Consider the following 19,094-nt stretch of genomic DNA (forward strand, 5'->3'; position numbering starts at 1 on the left):
GGGATGGGAAACCTGTAGCCCTAGTGGTGCAGCAATAAAACTGCTAGCACATTTGCAAAGCTTATGCGGGGTCCAAAATGTATGGTTTCAGACTGGATGGGGTTCTGCGTGTTAAGATTCCTGCATTGCATGGGGTTGAACTAAATGACCCTTTGGGTCCCTACAGTTCTGTGTCATATGGGCACAACGCCCATCATCCTTTGCCATTGGCTATGCTAGCTTGGGTTGATGGGAGTTGGAGCCCACTCCTGCTTTAATTGCATACATGATCTGTTTATATTTGCCTTCCTAAGTATATTGTTCTCCTGCTTAGGTGCTGCACAGCACTGACCAGACAGTCCTCGCATATGAGAGATGTGCCGTAGGCCATAGTGATTCTGTGTTGCACATGCCACCTATATATTTCAGTTCAACCAGGCTGCTCTGTGCAAACAGTATCAGTTCCCCATGGCTTAATCCCTACTAGGTGGGAGAGAGAGAATTCCCTGGGCTAGATTTAGCCATTTTGCCAAACAGCAGTGGAGCCCTGCCAGATTAGGTTCCTTGGAGCACTGTATTAATTTGGGAGTGTACCAGCGTGGATGATGAGTTTGCTGCCTTCCTCTAGGACTCTTTAAAACATCTTTCCACTCCAGCTGTGGCAATTCTTCCCCCCACTTGTTACCAGCTATAGAAAGTATTTGCAGATGAAGGAGCAGAGTACTTGGCACCAAAGGAAGTTGCATGAGCAGGTTGGCTGGCTGGCATAGATGAAAGTGCAAGGAGGCATCAGGCCCTTCAGTTTGGAGAAGGGGATCCTGCGTCATAGAAAGGACATAGGAAGCTGCCTAGTACCAGATCAGACCATTTCCCCATCTGGTACCATATAGCCTACTCAGACTGGCAGCAACTCCCCTGCATCTTAGTCAGAGGTCTTTCCAACCACCTCCTACCTCATCCTTTTGCCTGGAGACACCAGGGATCAGAGCTGGCACCTTTTGCACGTAAATCCTGTGCTCTGCCACTGAGTCTCTGGGTCCTTCTCCCAAGGTATCATCGTAATCCCATGTTCCCTTCTCCCAACAGCTGAATTCAAGTGTCGCCCAGGACAATTCCAGTGCTCAACAGGAATCTGCACCAACCCAGCCTTCATCTGTGATGGGGACAACGACTGCCAAGACAGCTCAGATGAGCACAACTGTGGTGAGTTGCCCAGACCAAAGCAAATGGTAAAGTTATTGTCCTGGCTTGTGTTTACACCATGGCAATGGAGGCTGTTAGGTGACAGCAAGGATCTTTATTGAGCCAGAGTAGAAGTAAAGGCTCAGCATCAGGTGCTGGGTCACTTCAGCTGCAACACTTAGGCTGGATGACAGGACGGGTGAGACTAGCTGGACTAGAATCAGGAGTCCCCCTGTCCCAGGGCTCCTCACCCAGTGTGACTGAACTGGTTGTGCTCCACTAAATCTGCCTCTGCCTTGTCCTGATACTGGGAGGGCAACCAGTTCAGTCGCACTGGGTGAGGAGTCTTGGGAGCAGCGCAGGGGGCTTTATAACTATGAAGTAGACTGCAAGGGGAGAGGCGGGGAGAGCGTTGGATTTTGGTGTCCCACAGGGCACTGCTTAAATTTGAGGGCCCCCTCCTTCCAAGGTCCACCACTGGGCAAGGAGGTCAGCGCAAGGAGGTCAAAACTGCATGGAAGCAACAGAGTTGTCCCAATGGCACACCCACCTGCCAAGCCTTTAAAAGCAAGGCAAGCCTTCTCACAAAAGTCCTTGCTGTGTGAGAATGCCAAGAATGCAGAACCCTGCTTCCTATCAAGAGCAGCCGTGTCCTGGGGGAGTCTCCACCCACCATTTCGCCACCCTCTTTCTCCTCCTTGCCTGTCTTTTTTAGTTGTCTCCTTCCTTTCCATAGAAGAGACTCAAGGGCAACCTCCAGAATTTGAGACAAAGCAATTAAAATACATGGTGCCTATTAAGAAAAGCTAAGAATTCAGAACCATAAAACACTAGAGATGGGCAAACCTTCCCAAGCTCTTCTTGGACTTTGAAATGGTCAGATATCTATGTATCTATTTCTCTAAGCAAACCAGAGGGCTTTGAAATAATGACCCCCAATCCCTACCAGCCATCTCAGTCCTTCAAAAGCCAAAACTGCTTCCTAGCCAAGGCCCCTCCCCACCCCTAAAAATCCACCTTCTCTGTCCTTTCAAGAAGTAAAAATGGCAGGAGGAGCAGGGCCACTCAGGGAGAGGGACATGGTCAAAGGGAGGTTTTCCCTTCTCTCCTCCTTTTTTCTTTGTTGCTCTGATGCTCTACAAAACTGTCGAGGCACAAAGCCAAAGGAATCATGGGAGAGGCATTTCTTCCAAAATCTCCTGCAACTGTGGTAAATTTCATGAGACTTCCTGACAAAAACTGGTGTCTTAAAGCTAAAAAGTCTGGTCCTCACTCGTTTAAAAAGTGCTTTTGCTTCCTTCTTTCTTCCTGACAGAGGTGCATGTCTGCCTGCCCAGCCAGTTCAAATGTACCAACACCAATCGCTGTATCCCTGGCATCTTTCGCTGCAATGGGCAGGACAACTGCGGGGATGGAGAGGACGAGAAGGACTGTCGTAAGTCATGTTTGGAACAGGGTCCTACTTGGAGCAGGATGAGGAGCATCACTTTGCCCTCTGCGCTCTCTCTAGGTCAGGGGTGAAGAACCTGGGAAACTTAAGAAATTAGGAATTTGCTCTGCGCCTCTGGATTCTGGCTCACATGGAATGGAGAAATAGAGCTGGGTGCATACTGATTGCAGCTGATGAGCCACTGCAGTAGGGATTGGGAGCCTGTAGTCCTCAACATCTGGAATTGTGGCTCTCCACATATTGTTGAACTTCAGGTTCCTCATTCCTACTTTGTTGGCCTGTCAGAAGAACAGATGTCCTTGTATGATCAGTACAATCTACTGGACTCCAGACCTATGGAATTTTTTATATATTTTGTGTTAAAAATGTACGTGATTCCATAAAAGGGTAACCAGATTTTCCCTGAGTTGAATTTTACAGCCTGCAATAATGGTCATGTGCTTATCATCCATAATTCAGTTTGCTCAGGTGGTCATGGTGAGGGCAAAGAGTTATGAGGACACTGAAGCCCTGATTTCTGGAAAGCCTGCTCAGTCCCTTCTCTGACTTCTGAAATTTCAAAACTCAGTTTAGAGAAAAGAAGAAAAGTGGGATTTTGTAGGGGTGGAATTACACACCTAGTGCTAGTTTCTGCACTTTGAATAGCAATATTACAGTATATGTTGTATCCTGATTATTGTAAAGGTGTACCATCATCCTAGTATTACAGCAGTAAAGCTGCTAGCACATTTGCAGCATGGTTTCAGATTGGGTGGTGGACCACTTGTTGAGATTCCTGCATTTCAGGGGTTGGACCAGATGATCTTTGGGGTCCCTTCCAACTCTACAATTCTACAATTCCATGATTCTACACGATTCAGCCTTTGGTGTAGGAAGACTCCTACCTGCATTCAGCCCTAGAGCTCCTTCTTCACTCCTGTTTCTGTTGCAGCGGAAGTGACCTGCGCCCCAAACCAGTTCCAGTGTACCATCACCAAGCGCTGCATTCCGCGGGTGTGGGTGTGTGACCGCGACAATGACTGTGTGGATGGATCTGATGAACCCGCTAACTGCAGTAAGGAGCTACTGTGTCAAAGGCTTTTTGGCCTGGGAATGGGATGGCAGGGAGTAGGGTGGCTGATCCATAAGCCCATAGCTTTTGGCTAGAAAGCCTCTGCCTTTCTGCTTTTGAGAAGATGGTGGATTTGGTGCCCTCAGCTTAGCCAGCCATGCATGCCAAAGATGTTATGGAAGTGCTGTTATGAAATCAGCAAATAAGCTTTCCAATTGCTTATTTGGTGTTAGAGCCTTGTGCAAATTGCATCCTAGGGTAAGGATTTGCTCCAAATTGGATCCACAACCAACACAATGTTCTCCAGATTCTGTTGGGCCCCAACTTCTATCAGCCCCAGCCAACGTGGCAAGAGTAAAGGATGATGGGACTTGTAGTCCATAGCATATGGAGGGTACCAGGTTGGGAAAAGCTGATGTAGAGCAATGAGCTGTACAGGCCTGTCCTACACCCTAGAACACATCCCAGAATCCTCGGCGGCATCACAGTGATTCCTTGGCCAACAAGTCAAATTTAGAAAGGATTTGCTAGAACTCAAGTGTTTGAAAAGCAATAGCCGTACAACCTGATTGCTATTTAAGAGAAGGTGTCATTTTCTGGGATCTAAGTTCTACAACAGATTCTGTACTTGGTGCAAAGTTATTTACATGTGTACTCTCAAACAGCTTTTTATAAGAAAAGTAATTTTCTGTGCCTCCCCTGCCCTTATTTTGTAACAAATGGTTGCAACAGTGACAATTTTACCTTTCCAACCTTTGAAATGTTTCTCTCTTCACCCTCCCAGCACAAATGAGATGTGGGCTGGATGAGTTCCGGTGCAAGGATTCGGGGCGGTGCATCCCAGCACGTTGGAAATGTGATGGGGAGGATGATTGTGGAGATGGGTCAGACGAGCCCAAGGAAGAATGTGGTGAGTTGATGGTGCAGTCAACTGGCGAACTATGCTGCACTAAGACAGAGAGTCTGGCTTGCTCCTTTTCCTATGGTTGATGAAAGGAACTAGAAGTGGCACATTTGCCAGAGTCTTGGAGAGAGCCTGCGTAAGGGAAGCAGCACCTTTGTAACATGTGCAAGTCAAAAGAGGAAGTCCCAAGGTGCAGAAGAGTTGCATCCCTTGTCTCCCTCCTGTCTTGTCAAAAAGGAAGTCAATCAAAAGAGGAACCCTAGAGATACTAGCCTTTTTGCCTAAGATGTACCCAGACTGTTCTAAGTCAAGTTCAGAGCTTGGCTAAACTAGTACTTCATGCTGCAGTCCAGATTGGTCCTTGCCAATCCACTTAGATTAAACAGGGGTTGCCAACTTGATGCCCTCCAGGCAGGGCTGTAGCTAGGAGGTGGTGAGGTGGGCCCCCACCAGGGGCGCAGGCGATGGGGGCGCGCGCGCAAAATCAGCTAAAATATGTCCATAAATATAAATATTGATTATTGCCTCATAAGAAATGGTTTTAAATAGAGGGTGAATTGAATGGGTGGAGGGGGCAGGGTTGGAGGAGAGGCAGAAAGAAGGGCTAATTTGTCCATGGCTAGGGGGCGCAATCTGGACAGTTCTGCCAGGGGAGCAAGATCACCTAGCTATGGCTCTGCCTCCAGGTATTGTAGGGCTGACCTGTCTAGTGCACCCCTGACCATCGGCCTTGCAGGATGGAGTTGTCTTTGTGCTCAAGCTGCTCTGTGTACAAGAAGGCATCCAGAAGATGCCTTGTGAGCAAGGGTAGCTATTTTTTGATGGGCTTTGTTTTTGATGCTGTTTTTACATTTACTGATGTCGTCCATTTCCTACCTTTTCTCTTCCCTGTGTCACTTCCTTTCTTTTCAGACGAGCGAACTTGTGAGCCCTATCAGTTCCGCTGCAAGAACAACCGCTGTGTGCCGGGTCGCTGGCAGTGCGACTATGACAATGACTGTGGAGATAACTCTGACGAGGAGAGCTGTAGTATGTGCCCCCTTCAGCCCTACACTGGGAGAGCAGAATGTTTGCATGTGGGGAGGGTGGTGGTCTTCTGACTTTTCCTGTGGGCTTGGTCCTTGTTGGATGGAGGAAATAAAACTAGCATTGCTTGTAGGAAGAGGACACTTAAATCTGGGTCTCCCTTTTCTATGAAAAGGATCATCCCATCAACGTATGGAAGCAGAAGATGGCCTTGAGGCTGGAATAAACTAGAGCATTCAATGGGGAACGTCCAAATGCTGCTGGACTCCAACTCCCATCATTCCCAGCAAGCAGAGTCGTGGGCAGTTATAATGGGAGTTGTGGTCAAAAAAATCTGGAGGGCCATAGGTTGCCCCCTCTGAATGATGAAATTTCAGAAAATACTGGCTGGGTTTCAGGCCCAAGAGTCCTTTCTATTCTGGTATAAATAACATTGAGAGGGAGGAAGCCAAGAATTCCACTAAAATGCCTTCAAATTATGTGCCCTAAGCCCTGCCCAAGCCAACAACTATGTACCTTTCGGCACCAATTGTTGCAACCATCTCAGCCTATGGTAGCTGCAGGGGAAAGTCTGGCTTCCATGCAGCTTCCAAACCTGGAGTGAAGTGAGTGTGCAGACTCACTGGTGCCGGACTAAGCCCAGATAACCTTTTAGCTGCACCATCCTAAATTGTCTTCCTCTCTGCTTGCCCTCTACTGTTTCAGAATGCTGGGCTGCTCTCAGCCCCTCCAACTTGTGAGATCTTTTGGAGAAAGGTTTAGTTGGGGCTGAACTAGGAGGTTCCTCCCCATTTTTTGAAGCCTGATAGTTAACTCTTCTCACCCTACATCAGCAATGCTGGTTTTAAGTATGCCTTACCCTCTCTGATCCTAGCTAAAGTGAGAGGTGCATCAAACAATGGCCAGCCTTTGGCCATCTCCAAGCATGGGAGGGAGTTCATCAATTCCACAGTGCTTTACTGCCATCAGTTGGCTTCTCATCTGCACAGCATGAAAAAAGTGGTCCGAGAGAGAGCCAGCAAGTGATGGTGGGGGGAGAGAATCTCAGATGACTGACTGACCCATCATGCGATTCCAGCCCAGTCACTGAGATCTTTGACAGAGCTTCTGTTAGCTGTCCCCCCATGACTCAGTTGCATGTTTCATAACTTCTAGAAGCCATGCATTCTGTGTATTGGGCCCAAGCCTATGGAACTCCCTCCCAACTGAGGTTAGACAGGCCCCCTCCTAGCTGAGAATGCCTTGTTCCAGCAAACATTTTAAGGCAGTGTTTGGTTTTATAAGTTTTTATTGCCTTCTTACCCCATTTTCTGTTGACACCACTTAGCAGTGTAAATAATGAAGCAGTATATAAATGTCTTAAATAGAGATAAATTTAATGAATGAATGAATTAGTTGCAGTCATCCCAGGGAGGCCAAATGGCTCCTACTTTAAATCTCATTGGAAGCCAAAGAGGCCTCCAGCAACAGATGGTGTTGTTACATTGTTTTTAAGATTCACAATGGGTGCCCCACCTCCTCCCTTGCCACTTTCTCTCCCCCACCCCTGTAGACTCTAGACATGACTTTCTTTCAGGTTCTTTTGGTTTTTTATTTTATTTTACCACGTTGTGTAATTTGAGTTTGTGCCATTTCACTTCATCTTACGTTTTTCTCCATTTTCACACTGTCGTATCGGGGCTTGCAGAGGTAGGTTTCTGTCGAAAATATTTTTCCTTTCCCCTTTAAAACCTTAACCATGGTAGAAAGAAAGGCTGGGGTGGGCAGAGGTGGGAGGACCATAGTGGTATTGGGATTGCCATGTTATTTCCCATGTATTTCCCACTCCCCCCCCCAAAGTAATTGAATGGAGAGGGCTTCTCTGTGTGCTGCTTTGCTTGACTCCCAGCCATCCCTAAGGTCAAAGCAGGCTATAATAATGCCTTCTCTCATTCATCTGCTGTCTCTCTCCTATACCTCCCTTTGATGGATAAAGAGGTTTGCGAACTAGGACACACATCCACTCCAGTTGGGTGAAGTTAGTGTGCCCATCCAGTTTCTCCTTAGCAAGCCTTCCATTACCAATGGGAACTGGGTGGGGCTTCCCATGGCATCCCTTAGGGTGGTACCTTGTATGTCTAGATCACTAAAAAGCGGAGGCAGGAACAGGCAGGGTGCTGCCCTCTCAATGCTGCTGCCACTTGGACCAGGCAGGCTGCGCAGTCACCCTGCCACAAGTGCACCCATGCAGCCCTACCCTCAGTGCCACCCTGCCCCATCCCAGTAAGCAGGAGCAATGATGGTGTCAAGAGGGTGGCGACATGGCACTGCCCTACCACACTGGCCCTGCCTGAGCAAAAAGCAACAGCATTAGAGGGAAGGCCATAGCTCAGTGCTAGAGCACATGCTCTCTAAGCAAAAAGTCCCGGGTTTAAAACCCATCATCTCCTACACAAGCCTGGGAATGTCCCCTGCCTGAACCCCTGGAGAGCCACAACCAGAGAGTGCAAACCGTACCAAACTCCTAGTACCAATAGTCTGACTCAGAATGAGACAGTTTCCTGTGTTCGTAACACTTGTAATAACATTGATTGAAAATATATTTTGAGGGGCTGCCATCAAACAAACAGATACCAAAAGCAAGGTTGCAGGAAAAATGGTCAGCTGTGTGTCTCCTTCTCTCCCCTGGAGCATCTAAGTAAAACTCTGCACAGGTCATCTTCGTACAGCAAATTTCCCTGCTCTCCTAGTGACAGTCGCTTAAGTGGGGCAAGAAAAGGACCGTGTAACTTGCAGCATGGCGATGTCACACAACACACATTGAGAATGTTTAGATGTTTGGGGAAATAGAGACGGATCATATAATCGTAGAGTTGGAAGGGACCACAAGGGTCATCTAGTCAAAGCCCCTGCTAGGCAAGAATCTTCTTGCCCAATGTGGGGCTCAGACCCATGACCCTGAGATTAAGAGTCTCATGCTCTACCAACTGAGCTATTGCAGCGATGCAAAGCTGCAAAAGCTGTGATCTAGAGGGTATAAATAAGGTTTCACTCCTCTTCCTCCTCCTCCTCCTCTCCCTGCTGCCTGCATCTGCAAAGCTGCTATGGGTGGTGGGAGGTGGGGATGCTTTTTGGCTGTCAAACAGAACTGCCTCATATTTTCCACTCCTGGGATTCCCAGTTGAGACAGAGTGACTGGGATGGTTGCCACTGTCTGCCAGAAGCTGCTTGTGTGGTTTGATGTAGCCAGAAACCACTCATGTATCCCCTCTTCTTCTTCCCTCACCCCAAGTCCTTTGTGGCCTCTCCTGTGTTCTCTTCTTTGTCGTATTGAAGTCGAAAGACACTGATTTGTTTGAATAATAATATTTCCAGAGATGCCCTGGGAATAATAGAGAGCAGTGTTTATTCCCTGACTTAACAGAAGATGCTCCTGTGCTCGCTGGAACCTTCCATCTCACCTGCTCTTGTGCTCTTTCTGCCTACAGAACCCAGGCCTTGCTCCGAAAGCGAGTTCTCTTGCGCCAACGGGCGCTGCATTGCAGGCCGCTGGAAGTGTGATGGGGACCATGACTGTGCTGATGGCTCTGATGAGGTAAGGAGCAAGTCAGGTGCAAAGTGTTAAGCAATCAGAGAACACCAGAATTTGCCTGCTTTCATTTCTTGTAGGAGCAAACCTGGGAGCAGGTTAACTCTAGGAAAGGTGTGGGAAACTTCATTTGAATGCTGGTGAAGTGTTACTGTAAATAGGCAGGGAGGGGGCATGGAGGGTATAAGAACTCTTTCAGTGAAAAACATGGGATGTTACTGGGTGTTTTAGGTATTCACTTATCCAAATAAGGCCTGCCTGGGATTTGGTAACCCTGTTTCCTTTGCTTTCTCCCCACAGAAAGAATGCAAACCTCGCTGTGATCAAGACCAGTTCCACTGCAAGAGCGGTCACTGTATCCCACTGCGATGGCGCTGCGACGCTGATGCCGACTGCATGGATGGCAGCGATGAAGAGGACTGCAGCACTGGAGGTAACGCCCCTCTTACTCCCTCTTCCTCAGAAGAGGATATCATACTGGCTTCAGCCGCTGTGTACCTGCAAAGCATCAGTGCTGTAACGAGTGCCAAGTAACAAGTTACAAGGATGCTCTCATTTCCCCCAGCCTGTATGCAACCCTTGGCAAGCAGATGCAGGGTTGCCTCCAGGCTTCAGAGGGCACTAGGCAACACTTCCTCTGTCCGTCATTGGGCCCTGGTGCTGAGTGACACTAGTTGAAGGGACTATGGGATGTTAAAAGAGTGACTTGATCCAGGTGTTCGGAATGCTGGGCCAAACAAAATTTCCAAGGGGTCCCCTGCCAGCTGCCAAAGATGCCAGGTGCTGGCACCAGCCCCCCCCCCCCATCAGGTGGTATGTGCAAGAAACTGGTTGTGGAACTCCTCACTGCTCAAGATTTAAGACCTCTGAAATGTACTCGCAGCTCGAGTGGGGCTCTCAGTGTCACACCTTCGCAGTTTCTCCCTCCCTGTCCTCCAGGGATTCCGTGCTTTGTAGGAGGAGGTTTTGTAGCTGATGTGACTGGGCTTCTTTCCCCACTTTGCAGTGCGGACCTGCCCCCTGGACGAGTTCCAGTGCAACAACACCTTGTGCAAGCCGTTGGCCTGGAAGTGTGATGGTGAAGATGACTGTGGTGACAACTCAGATGAGAACCCTGAGGAATGCTGTGAGTGCCTCTGCCCCTCTTGGCGCACCTCTCCTACTCTTCCCTGCCTGCTGCTCTGCAGAACTGAGAAAGTGAAGGGCAGCATCCACATCACATGGGGGGGAAGGTCCCCCACCCCCAGGCTGAAGATCTTGGGAAAGGTTGAACCTGAGCTCATCCTCTGAGGCCCTTCTTTGTGTACCTCCTCCGCAAGAGGTCCAGAAGGTGGCAACATGAGAGCAGGCGCTTTTTGCAGTGGGATGCTCTCCCCAGGGAGGTTCGCCTGGCGCCTTCATTATACACTTTTAGGTGCCTGGTGGAAATGTTCCTCTTCAAACAGGCCTTTGGCTAATTAACATCCGATGCCCCTTAAAATGTGTTGGGTGGGGCATATTGTTTTGTTTTTGTTCTTGTTTTTAATATGTATTTTGCGTTTTTTTAATATTTTTGTGTTGTGAACCATCCTGAGATCTACGGATGAAGGGTGGTATACAAATTTAATAAATAAAGATAATAAATAAAAACGTATGTGGGACAGTAGCCTGGATCCCTAGACAGCAGCTTCATGTCTTACTGTGTAACCAGATCCTTGCTTGTTTTCTCCAAAGCTGCAATCACAGCCCAGGAATGGAGGAGAGTGATGCAGGATGGAGGCGGGGGGGGGGGGGGGGGCAGAGGCAGGCAGAGAGGCAAGGCCTGCATTGTCAGCCACCCATACATTTCCATGTCCCTCTGGCTCCCACATTCACTCTGACCATTTGTTTCTGTTTACTGGTGCAGTGAAATTCCAGTGTCCCCCCAACAGACCGTTCCGCTGCAAGAATGACCGTGTGTGTCTCTGGATTGGCCGCCAGTGTGATGGAATTGACAACTGCGGTGATGGCACTGATGAGCAATTCTGTGGTGAGTGCCTTCCTTGCTTTCTCCACCCTCCCTGGACAACTCTCCAGTCCTGTGTCACCCATACTAGTGCCAAACCATAGCTGTAACAGCAGGGATTAAGGTACTTATTTCCCTCCTGGTGTTCTTGGATTCCCAACTCCCATCAGCCCCAGCTAGAACGGCCCATGGTTGCATGGAGATGATGGGAGTTGTAGTCCAACATCATGTAGAGAGGCACTTTTCCCCCATCCCTGTGCTAATGCTTCTCTGAATTAAAATTATGGTTTGCTTTCATATTATGAAAGAGTAAGAATTACTCACATTTCTGGAATGTCTTTATGTGGTTCATCATTTTAAGCATGCCCAGAGCAATGACTCATGCCGAGGTGCAACAGGCATGGTTCTCTGTAGGCGTGGCCGCTCTGTGCTGTCTTTCTGACTTGAATGGCCCAGTCACATCTCTAAGATTCAGTATCCTGCTTTTTGGGCGGGAGGGGGAATTAAAAGAATAGGCAGGTGATAACTTTGACTTCACAGCACGCTCTCTTCGCTTCTCACTGTCATCTCTGCAACCTCTTAGACTTGCCAACCACTAGGCCCAGGAGCTGCAGCCATGAGAAGAATGAATTCCTCTGCAAGAGCGGGAAATGCATCAGTTCTGAGCTTCGCTGCAACTTCTTTGACGACTGTGGAGACGGGTCTGATGAGGATAGTTGCTTGCCGGGTGAGGGGATGAATCACTGAAGCACCATGTACACCTTTGGGCAAGCAGAGGAGCTGGTGTTTTGTTTGGGGGTGAAGTGGAGAGGGGAGCATTATAAGCCCAGTATGACCAGCTTATAATGAGGATGTATGTGGCTTGGCCGATCACAAACATGCTCCCCATCTTCCTCCTGCTGTTCTCTTGCCTCTTGCCATTTCTGCCTACTGATGCAAGATTTTCTGCTCCCGTCTCCTGCCTGCAGATCTCAAGATGCCAATTGGCTGCAAGGCCAACGTGACCATGTGTGGCGAAGAAGCCAAATGTGTCCAGACCCCCACATCTGTGTACTGTACCTGCCGCCCTGGCTTCCAGAAAGTGCCAGACAAGAATTCTTGCCAAGGTATTGGGCCAAAAGACAGGTTCTGCCAAGGCCAGAAGTTAGCTGGCCACTAGCGTGAAGTCGCCTCAAATTCTTTGTGAGCCCCTTTGAAGTTGTCTGTGAGATTCTGTGGGTTGAGCCCAGAGGAAACGGGTGGCAGCAATAGCGAGGGCTCTTTCAGGTGAGGGAAGACTGAAGAGTGAGATCTAAGTGTGTTCAGTAAATAAAGTTAGGGAAGCAACTGCTTCAGCATTACATAAAAGGGAAGAATGTGTCCATAGCTGTGGAGGGGAAACCACATGTGGTTGATGGAAGGCAAGGCAAGGCAAGGCAGACCGCCAGGCAGAACTGCTGTATTGATAAAGGTAAAGGTAAAGGTCCCCCTGCCCGTACGGCCAGTCGTGACTGACTCTGGGGTTGCGTGCTCATCTCGCTTAAGAGGCCGGGAGCCAGCGCTGTCCGAAGACACTTCCGGGTCACGTGGCCAGCGTGACGAAGCTGCTCTGGCGAGCCAGCACCAGCGCAGCGCACGGAAACGCCATTACCTTCCCGCTATAAAGCGGTACCTATTTATCTACTTGCACTTAGGGGTGCTTTCGAGCTGCTAGGTGGGCAGGAGCTGGGACCGAACGACGGGAGCTCACCCCGCCGCGGGGATTCGAACTGCCGACCATACGATCGGCAAGTCCTAGGCACTGAGGTTTTACCCACAGCGCCACTCGCGTCCCACACGGTGCTGTATTGATAGACAGCAACAAATGGGCTGATGGCATTCACAATCTGCCAGGCATGCAGGGGCTGTAATTTGAGTTTATTGCGTCTTTCATCCTAGCTCCATGGCTAATGACAGTGACTGTGGACAAGTCAATTTTTGCAATCGGCTATAAAGCAGTAAATTAACACCTGATTGGTAGGGAGCTGCCCAGGGTGAATGCCACCCCAAATCCTAGTGATTATGAGATTCAGCTTGATGAGAATGACGAAGAAGATGATGATGGTATTAAATAATTATATATGAGCGAATATTGCCTACAGCCATAGCATCCTTTTGTAGTGCTTGTACAAAAATGGCTTTGAAAAGACAAGGTCCCACTTTCAGGCTCCTACAAACTAACAATAATGAGATGAGCAGAGCACAGAAAGGGGAAAAGCCAGAAGAGGGATTCTGGGTGAGTTGCTAGGGAAAGTCTACAGGCAGGAATCTGGTTTGGTATCGTGTTTGTGGACATTCTTCTGGAAATCTAAATGGATTTTTCTGTTTCCGCTTTTAAAAAATGCATTCTCTTAGAGGAATTGCACCCAAAGGAAAAACATTGTGCCAGAATTGACCCTAAAAGATACACAATAGTACTGGATAAGCACACATCTTTTGCTGTAGTTTTTTCAAAATAGGTTTTTGCAGAGGGTGGAAGAGGGGGAAAATATATTTTGCTCTCTACAATTGATGCCAAAGTCACTATGCAGTTGGCCCATGTTCTTCAGCCTTGAGTCCCCAGATGCTCTTGGGACTACAACTCCTATTTTTCTCCAGGCGGCTTATCCAGTGATCAGGTATGATGGGAGTTGTGCTCTGGCAACCCAGAGTTAAAGAACACTTCAGTAGGTGATTCTAATAGCCATAAGCAATTCTGTTGCAGAAGTGTTCATCTTCCACATCTGGATGGTGTTGGGACCTCGTTTTGGCTTTTTCCATATACTACAGAAATTGCTTCTATTTGACTGGAGACGATGGCAGGATGGGACATGTGCGCTGTTGTTTTGCACAAAGACATCGTTCTACAAGGTGGTTACTCTCTGTAATTCAGCTTCTGGCATTTGCCTCCAATAACCTTGTATATGTGTCTCCCTTACTCTGCCCAGATGTTAATGAGTGCCTGAACTTTGGGACCTGCTCACAGCTCTGCAACAACACGCAAGGCTCATACATGTGCACTTGTGCCAAGAACTTCATGAAGACCCATCACATGTGCAAGGCAGAAGGTACCAGTGAGCTTGGCTAATGGGAGCTTTGTTGCAGAGGCAATGAAGGGTGTGGGTGTGTACACATGCTCATGATGTTTAAGAGACACATGCTATAAGGCGTTGCTTAGCGTAACACACAACTTCAGGCATGACGTCTCATGGACAGACACTCCCGGCCAGAATCTTCCAATTCTTCTTCTTTCCAAGTAGATTCCTTCAGCTGGCCAAAGACTCTACCTGCCACCCCAGTCCTTCCTCAGCTTTGCTCCTAGTTCAGTGGGGAAAGGGGCTGTAATTTATTTTTACGAACCCTTTGACCACCGTTGAAGGAGCTGCAGGGGAGTCAGCTCAGCAGGGTGAGGCTGCTGCTTCAGGCAGCAGAAGCCCCCCATAGGTTTCCCACCTGTCCTCCTGCCTCCGCTACAGTGGTGCTAGTTTCAGGCAAGATCCCACCCCAAATTGCCTCAAATCATTGTTAATGGTGGTGTCACTTCTCCACCAGCGGCAGATGTGGCAGGGCACGTGGCAGAGCAGGCAGTGGCAGCTGTGGCAGGGCAGAGCAGCCCTTTCCGTTTCATTTTAGGCAGTGAAACAGGACACACCGCCTCTGAACTGCAGTGATATATTTCAGTGGGAGTGAACTAGAAACAACCTGAACTTTCTCATCAAAAACACTGGGAGTGCTTCATTTTGGCTGGATCATGTCCAGTGGCTGCTTTTCCTACCCCCGCTTACCTTCCCAATAGGTAGGGGTCAAAGATTACTTAAAATGTATGCAGTTTCTAACTGGATTGGGTTGTTGTGTGCCTACCAATTCTCTTTGAGCCTGGGACCCTAAGAGTGACCCCCTCCCCATTTTCACGTGTGTGGTACATGCTCTGAACAGTCATGTCTGCTTTCGTACAAGGCCTTCAGTTCTAGGCCACATCCAAAGATGCTCATGCATGCAAGTCAGTGGGGCTTCCCCAGAGTTGACTTCGCTGGCAGGTGGACGTCTCAAGTGAGCATGGGGTTTTGGATTGCAATCACGGTGTGCGTCAAAGGGCCCATCTAGACTTCCTTTTGTGTTGTGTTTCTAGGCATGGTCTGGGCTTTAAAGCTCCATTTCCAAGGGGTTTCTTTTTGTCCCAGTCCTCTACCTGGAAAACCCATGTTTTACTGCTCAATCAGAGCAAACAGTGGTGGTGTTTTCTGCAGATTGCCATTTGCTCCTATTCAGTGATAAAACACAGGTTTTCCTGAGGAAAGTGCCAAGACAAAAAAACCTGCTTGGACACAGAGCTTTGAAGCACTGGCCTGTGCCTGGAAAATTCAATGCAAAAGGATCTCTGGATGAGCCCAAAGTACAACTTGCCAAGTTAAGACAGAGTACGTCATATTGGTGCCTTGCCAACTGCATTGTCTTGCCTAGCAAACTTCCTTTTACATCACCCTCCTCTCCTCCAGCTTTTTCGCTTCACTGCAATGAGGTCCCCTCCCATTTTGATGCTCTTCCTCTTCCTCTCCAGGGTCTGACTACCAGATACTTTACATTGCTGACGACAACAAGATCCGCAGCATGTACCCCTTCAACCCCAACTCTGCCTATGAACCTGCCTTCCAAGGGGATGAAACTGTCCGCATTGCTGCCATGGATGTCTACGTCAAAGGCAACAAGATCTATTGGACCAACTGGCACACAGGGCGCATCTCCTGCCGTGAGCTGCCATCCTCTGCTGGCTCTAGTGCCTCCAATCGCAATCGACGGCAGATAGATGGTGGCGTCACCCACCTCAATGTAAGTGGCAGGCTTTGCTCATGAGAAAACACAGCTTTGGGGCGGGGGGGGGGGGCACTGGAACTGAGCTTGGCCAAACTCTCGGTGCTCACCTTCTTCCTGCAGATCTCAGGGCTGAAGATGCCACGGGGCATTGCCATTGACTGGGTGGCTGGGAACATTTACTGGACAGACTCTGGGCGTGACGTCATCGAAGTGGCGCAGATGAAGGGCGAGAACCGCAAGACGCTCATCTCAGGCATGATTGACGAGCCACATGCCATCGTGGTGGACCCGCTCCGAGGGTAAGACAAGACCCACCACAGTTTACTCTTGCAACTCTCTGTTCCCTTCCACACCTCACAGCATGGCTTTCTCTTTACAGCACCATGTACTGGTCAGATTGGGGGAACCACCCTAAGATTGAGACGGCGGCAATGGACGGAACCCTGAGGGAGACGCTTGTGCAGGACAACATCCAGTGGCCAACAGGTCAGTCTGGTCGGGGTGTGTGAGTGTCGACCCACACTCACGCTGCGCAGCCCTGCCCAGGGCTACCTCTTTTCTGTATCAACACACCACAGTTTCTTTGATAGCACTGAGCAAATTTCCCGTGGCAAACGTGGGAACGTCAGAAGTTGCCTTGTGGCTGTTAGCTCATCTCCTTACATTGCCTCCTGTTTCTTGCAGGCAATACCAAAGCTTTCTGGCACAGGAATCTCTTTCCCAGTTCTGCTTCCTTAGCTCTTAGCTGGACCCTGACCCAGGGATTGCTAGCTAGGGATGATGGGAATAATAGTCCAAAAACAGCTAGAGACCCAAGTTTGGGAAACCCTGTCTAGGGGAAAGGCTGCTTAGTCTTTGACTGATACACCACCAGAGAGATTAGGAGGGTTGGAAAGTCTCAGCTCCTCTGCTTGGCGGGGGGTGGGGGGTGGCACCTTCCTAAGCAACAGGCTCCATATCCTTTGGGAAGCCCACTTCATACTTTTGACACTTAAGGCATATATATGGTCCACAGGTCACCACTGATACTCACACATAAATTGCTGTTGTTTGCCTGCAGGTCTGGCTGTAGATTATCATAACGAGCGCCTGTACTGGGCAGATGCCAAGCTCTCAGTGATTGGCAGCATCCGGCTCAATGGCACTGACCCAGTGGTGGCCATTGACAGCAAGAAAGGTAGGTGGTGGATGCAGGGGGAAGAAGTTTTGGGAAAGCCATGGGGTGGTGTTGGTCTCAGTGTGCTCAGTCCCTCCATAGCTCTTCCTCCACCTCTAGATCTGTGTTCCCAGTGCCCTTTTTTGCTTTTGGCAAAAAAATAAGGAAGACCAAAGGGGCAGCACAGTGATCATGGTTAGTCCCCTTAAGACAACCCAAAGCAGCAGCTGTAGTGCTAGACCCACCATCCTCCCCCCTTCAGTCTCCTTCCACCTCTTCCCAGAGAGAGGCATCTTGGTCCCATTGTAGTACTGCAGCTGGTGTTGAAAGAATTATGCTGAGAAGAGCTTGCCAGTTAATGGGCTCATTATTAAGAGAACTTGAGAGTGTTTTTATCTGCCATTCCCACAGGATTCTGAATCCCTTGCCTCGCCACAATGCCCAAAAATGGGAAACATCTTCTACCTGCCCACCCCTCCGCAGCTCACCTATCTGAACTCAAGATCCTTCCAGTATCCTGAATTATGCGTCCATTAGCCAGTTTCTAACACTGCTTCCACCCCCCTTCTACCCCAGGGCTCAGCCACCCTTTCAGCATTGATATTTTTGAAGACTACATCTATGGCGTCACCTACATCAACAACCGCATCTTCAAGATTCACAAGTTTGGTAATGGGTCCGTCACCAACCTTACAGCTGGACTCAACCATGCCACCGATGTGGTGCTGTACCACCAGTATAAACAGCCAGATGGTTAGTATTGCATGTTGGGGCATCAAGCCTTCATACAGCTTAGGTAGGTTGCAGGTGGGTGGGGCAAGTGTTGCACCAGGAAGCTCGTCGGTGCTGGGCTGTGCCGTGAGGAAGCTGCCTCTGCAGCTCCCTCATGTGCTGGAGCCTAGTGGAGGAGAGCCATGGCAATGCTGCCGCCGCCTCTCCTGCCCCCAGGTCAGGCATAACCTGGGAGTGGAGCTCTGACATGGCAACACCGGACTGTTGCCAGAGCCCAGCAGAGGAGAGGTGTGGCGATGTTGCCACCTCCTCTCTGCCGCTTCCAGCCCCAGGTCAGGCCTGACCCAGCAGTGGAGCTGCGGCCTCCTCAGCTCCCTCGCACACCAGAGCCCAGCAGAGAGCATCCCTTACCCAGCCATAAAGGACAAGGAGGTGCTGCCACTACTCCAGCCCTGAAGGCCTGGCCTGGACGCAGCTGCCCTCCTCACAGCTCCAGCCTCAATGAGGGAGCCTGTCGTGTGGGCATCTGGTTGCACCTGCTCAAAAAAATGTGCCTGGGGCAGCGCCGCCGCCCCCCCAGTCTAGACCTCTGCTGCATAGCAAAAGAGGGTAGGAAGTCATGTTGATCTCATGCTGTGCCAACTCAGGAGACCCATAGTAGATCTGAGGTTGAAGAAATAATATGGAGATGTCTTTGTGAGTCTGAATCTTACTTTTCGACATGGGGAAGGAATAGAGATGGCTGCCCAGGCAGGTAGCAAAATCTGCTTCCTTGGGGACTTTCCAGCAATGGTTGGATTCCTGCCGGGAATGCAGGTGCATGGCTGGAAAGTGGACAATAGAATCGTTTGTTTTCTGCAATCTGCATTAATTTCTAGTTGTAATGCTGTTCTCAGTAACATGATTTTGCCTGAATGGACGCTCCTCAGTCCAACTTGATAAATCAATTAACACAGCAGACACAGCAGTTAGTTAGACTGGGGGCTCTTGGTATTTGCAGTTTGATGATAAGGGGACATGATGGCAAACTGATGGAGAAAATATGGCAGGCATAGGCAAACTCCAGCCCTCCAGATGTTTGGGACTATAATTCCCATCATCCCTGACCACTGGTCCTGTTAGCATCTGGAGATCCAGAGTTTGCCTATGCCTGAAATATGGCCACAGTGGTCACTGAGCCAGGAGAGAGCAGGCTGGATAGCAGAGGGGCCATTCAGAAACCAGGGGAGGAAGAGGCAGTTCCGAGGCTGGAG

At 49.3% G+C, this 19,094-nt stretch overlaps 1 protein-coding gene across 1 annotated transcript in view; it reads left to right on the forward strand.

Moving 5' to 3' along the window:
* The window catches only part of LRP1 (LDL receptor related protein 1), a 321,217-nt gene that overhangs the window by 288,644 nt on the left and 13,479 nt on the right, over positions 1-19,094 (forward strand). Inside the window, 17 exon segments of the mRNA XM_080996568.1 lie at positions 1,066-1,182; positions 2,477-2,596; positions 3,543-3,665; positions 4,447-4,572; positions 5,479-5,595; positions 9,060-9,166; positions 9,461-9,593; positions 10,167-10,286; positions 11,046-11,168; positions 11,728-11,871; positions 12,113-12,250; positions 14,090-14,209; positions 15,700-15,968; positions 16,074-16,252; positions 16,333-16,439; positions 17,014-17,130; positions 17,686-17,862. Coding sequence (XP_080852694.1) covers positions 1,066-1,182; positions 2,477-2,596; positions 3,543-3,665; positions 4,447-4,572; positions 5,479-5,595; positions 9,060-9,166; positions 9,461-9,593; positions 10,167-10,286; positions 11,046-11,168; positions 11,728-11,871; positions 12,113-12,250; positions 14,090-14,209; positions 15,700-15,968; positions 16,074-16,252; positions 16,333-16,439; positions 17,014-17,130; positions 17,686-17,862 — 2,337 coding nt within the window.

Source organism: Podarcis pityusensis, assembly GCF_964106645.2.
Source record: "Podarcis pityusensis genome assembly, chromosome: 2".
Taxonomy (NCBI): Eukaryota; Metazoa; Chordata; class Lepidosauria; order Squamata; family Lacertidae; genus Podarcis; species Podarcis pityusensis.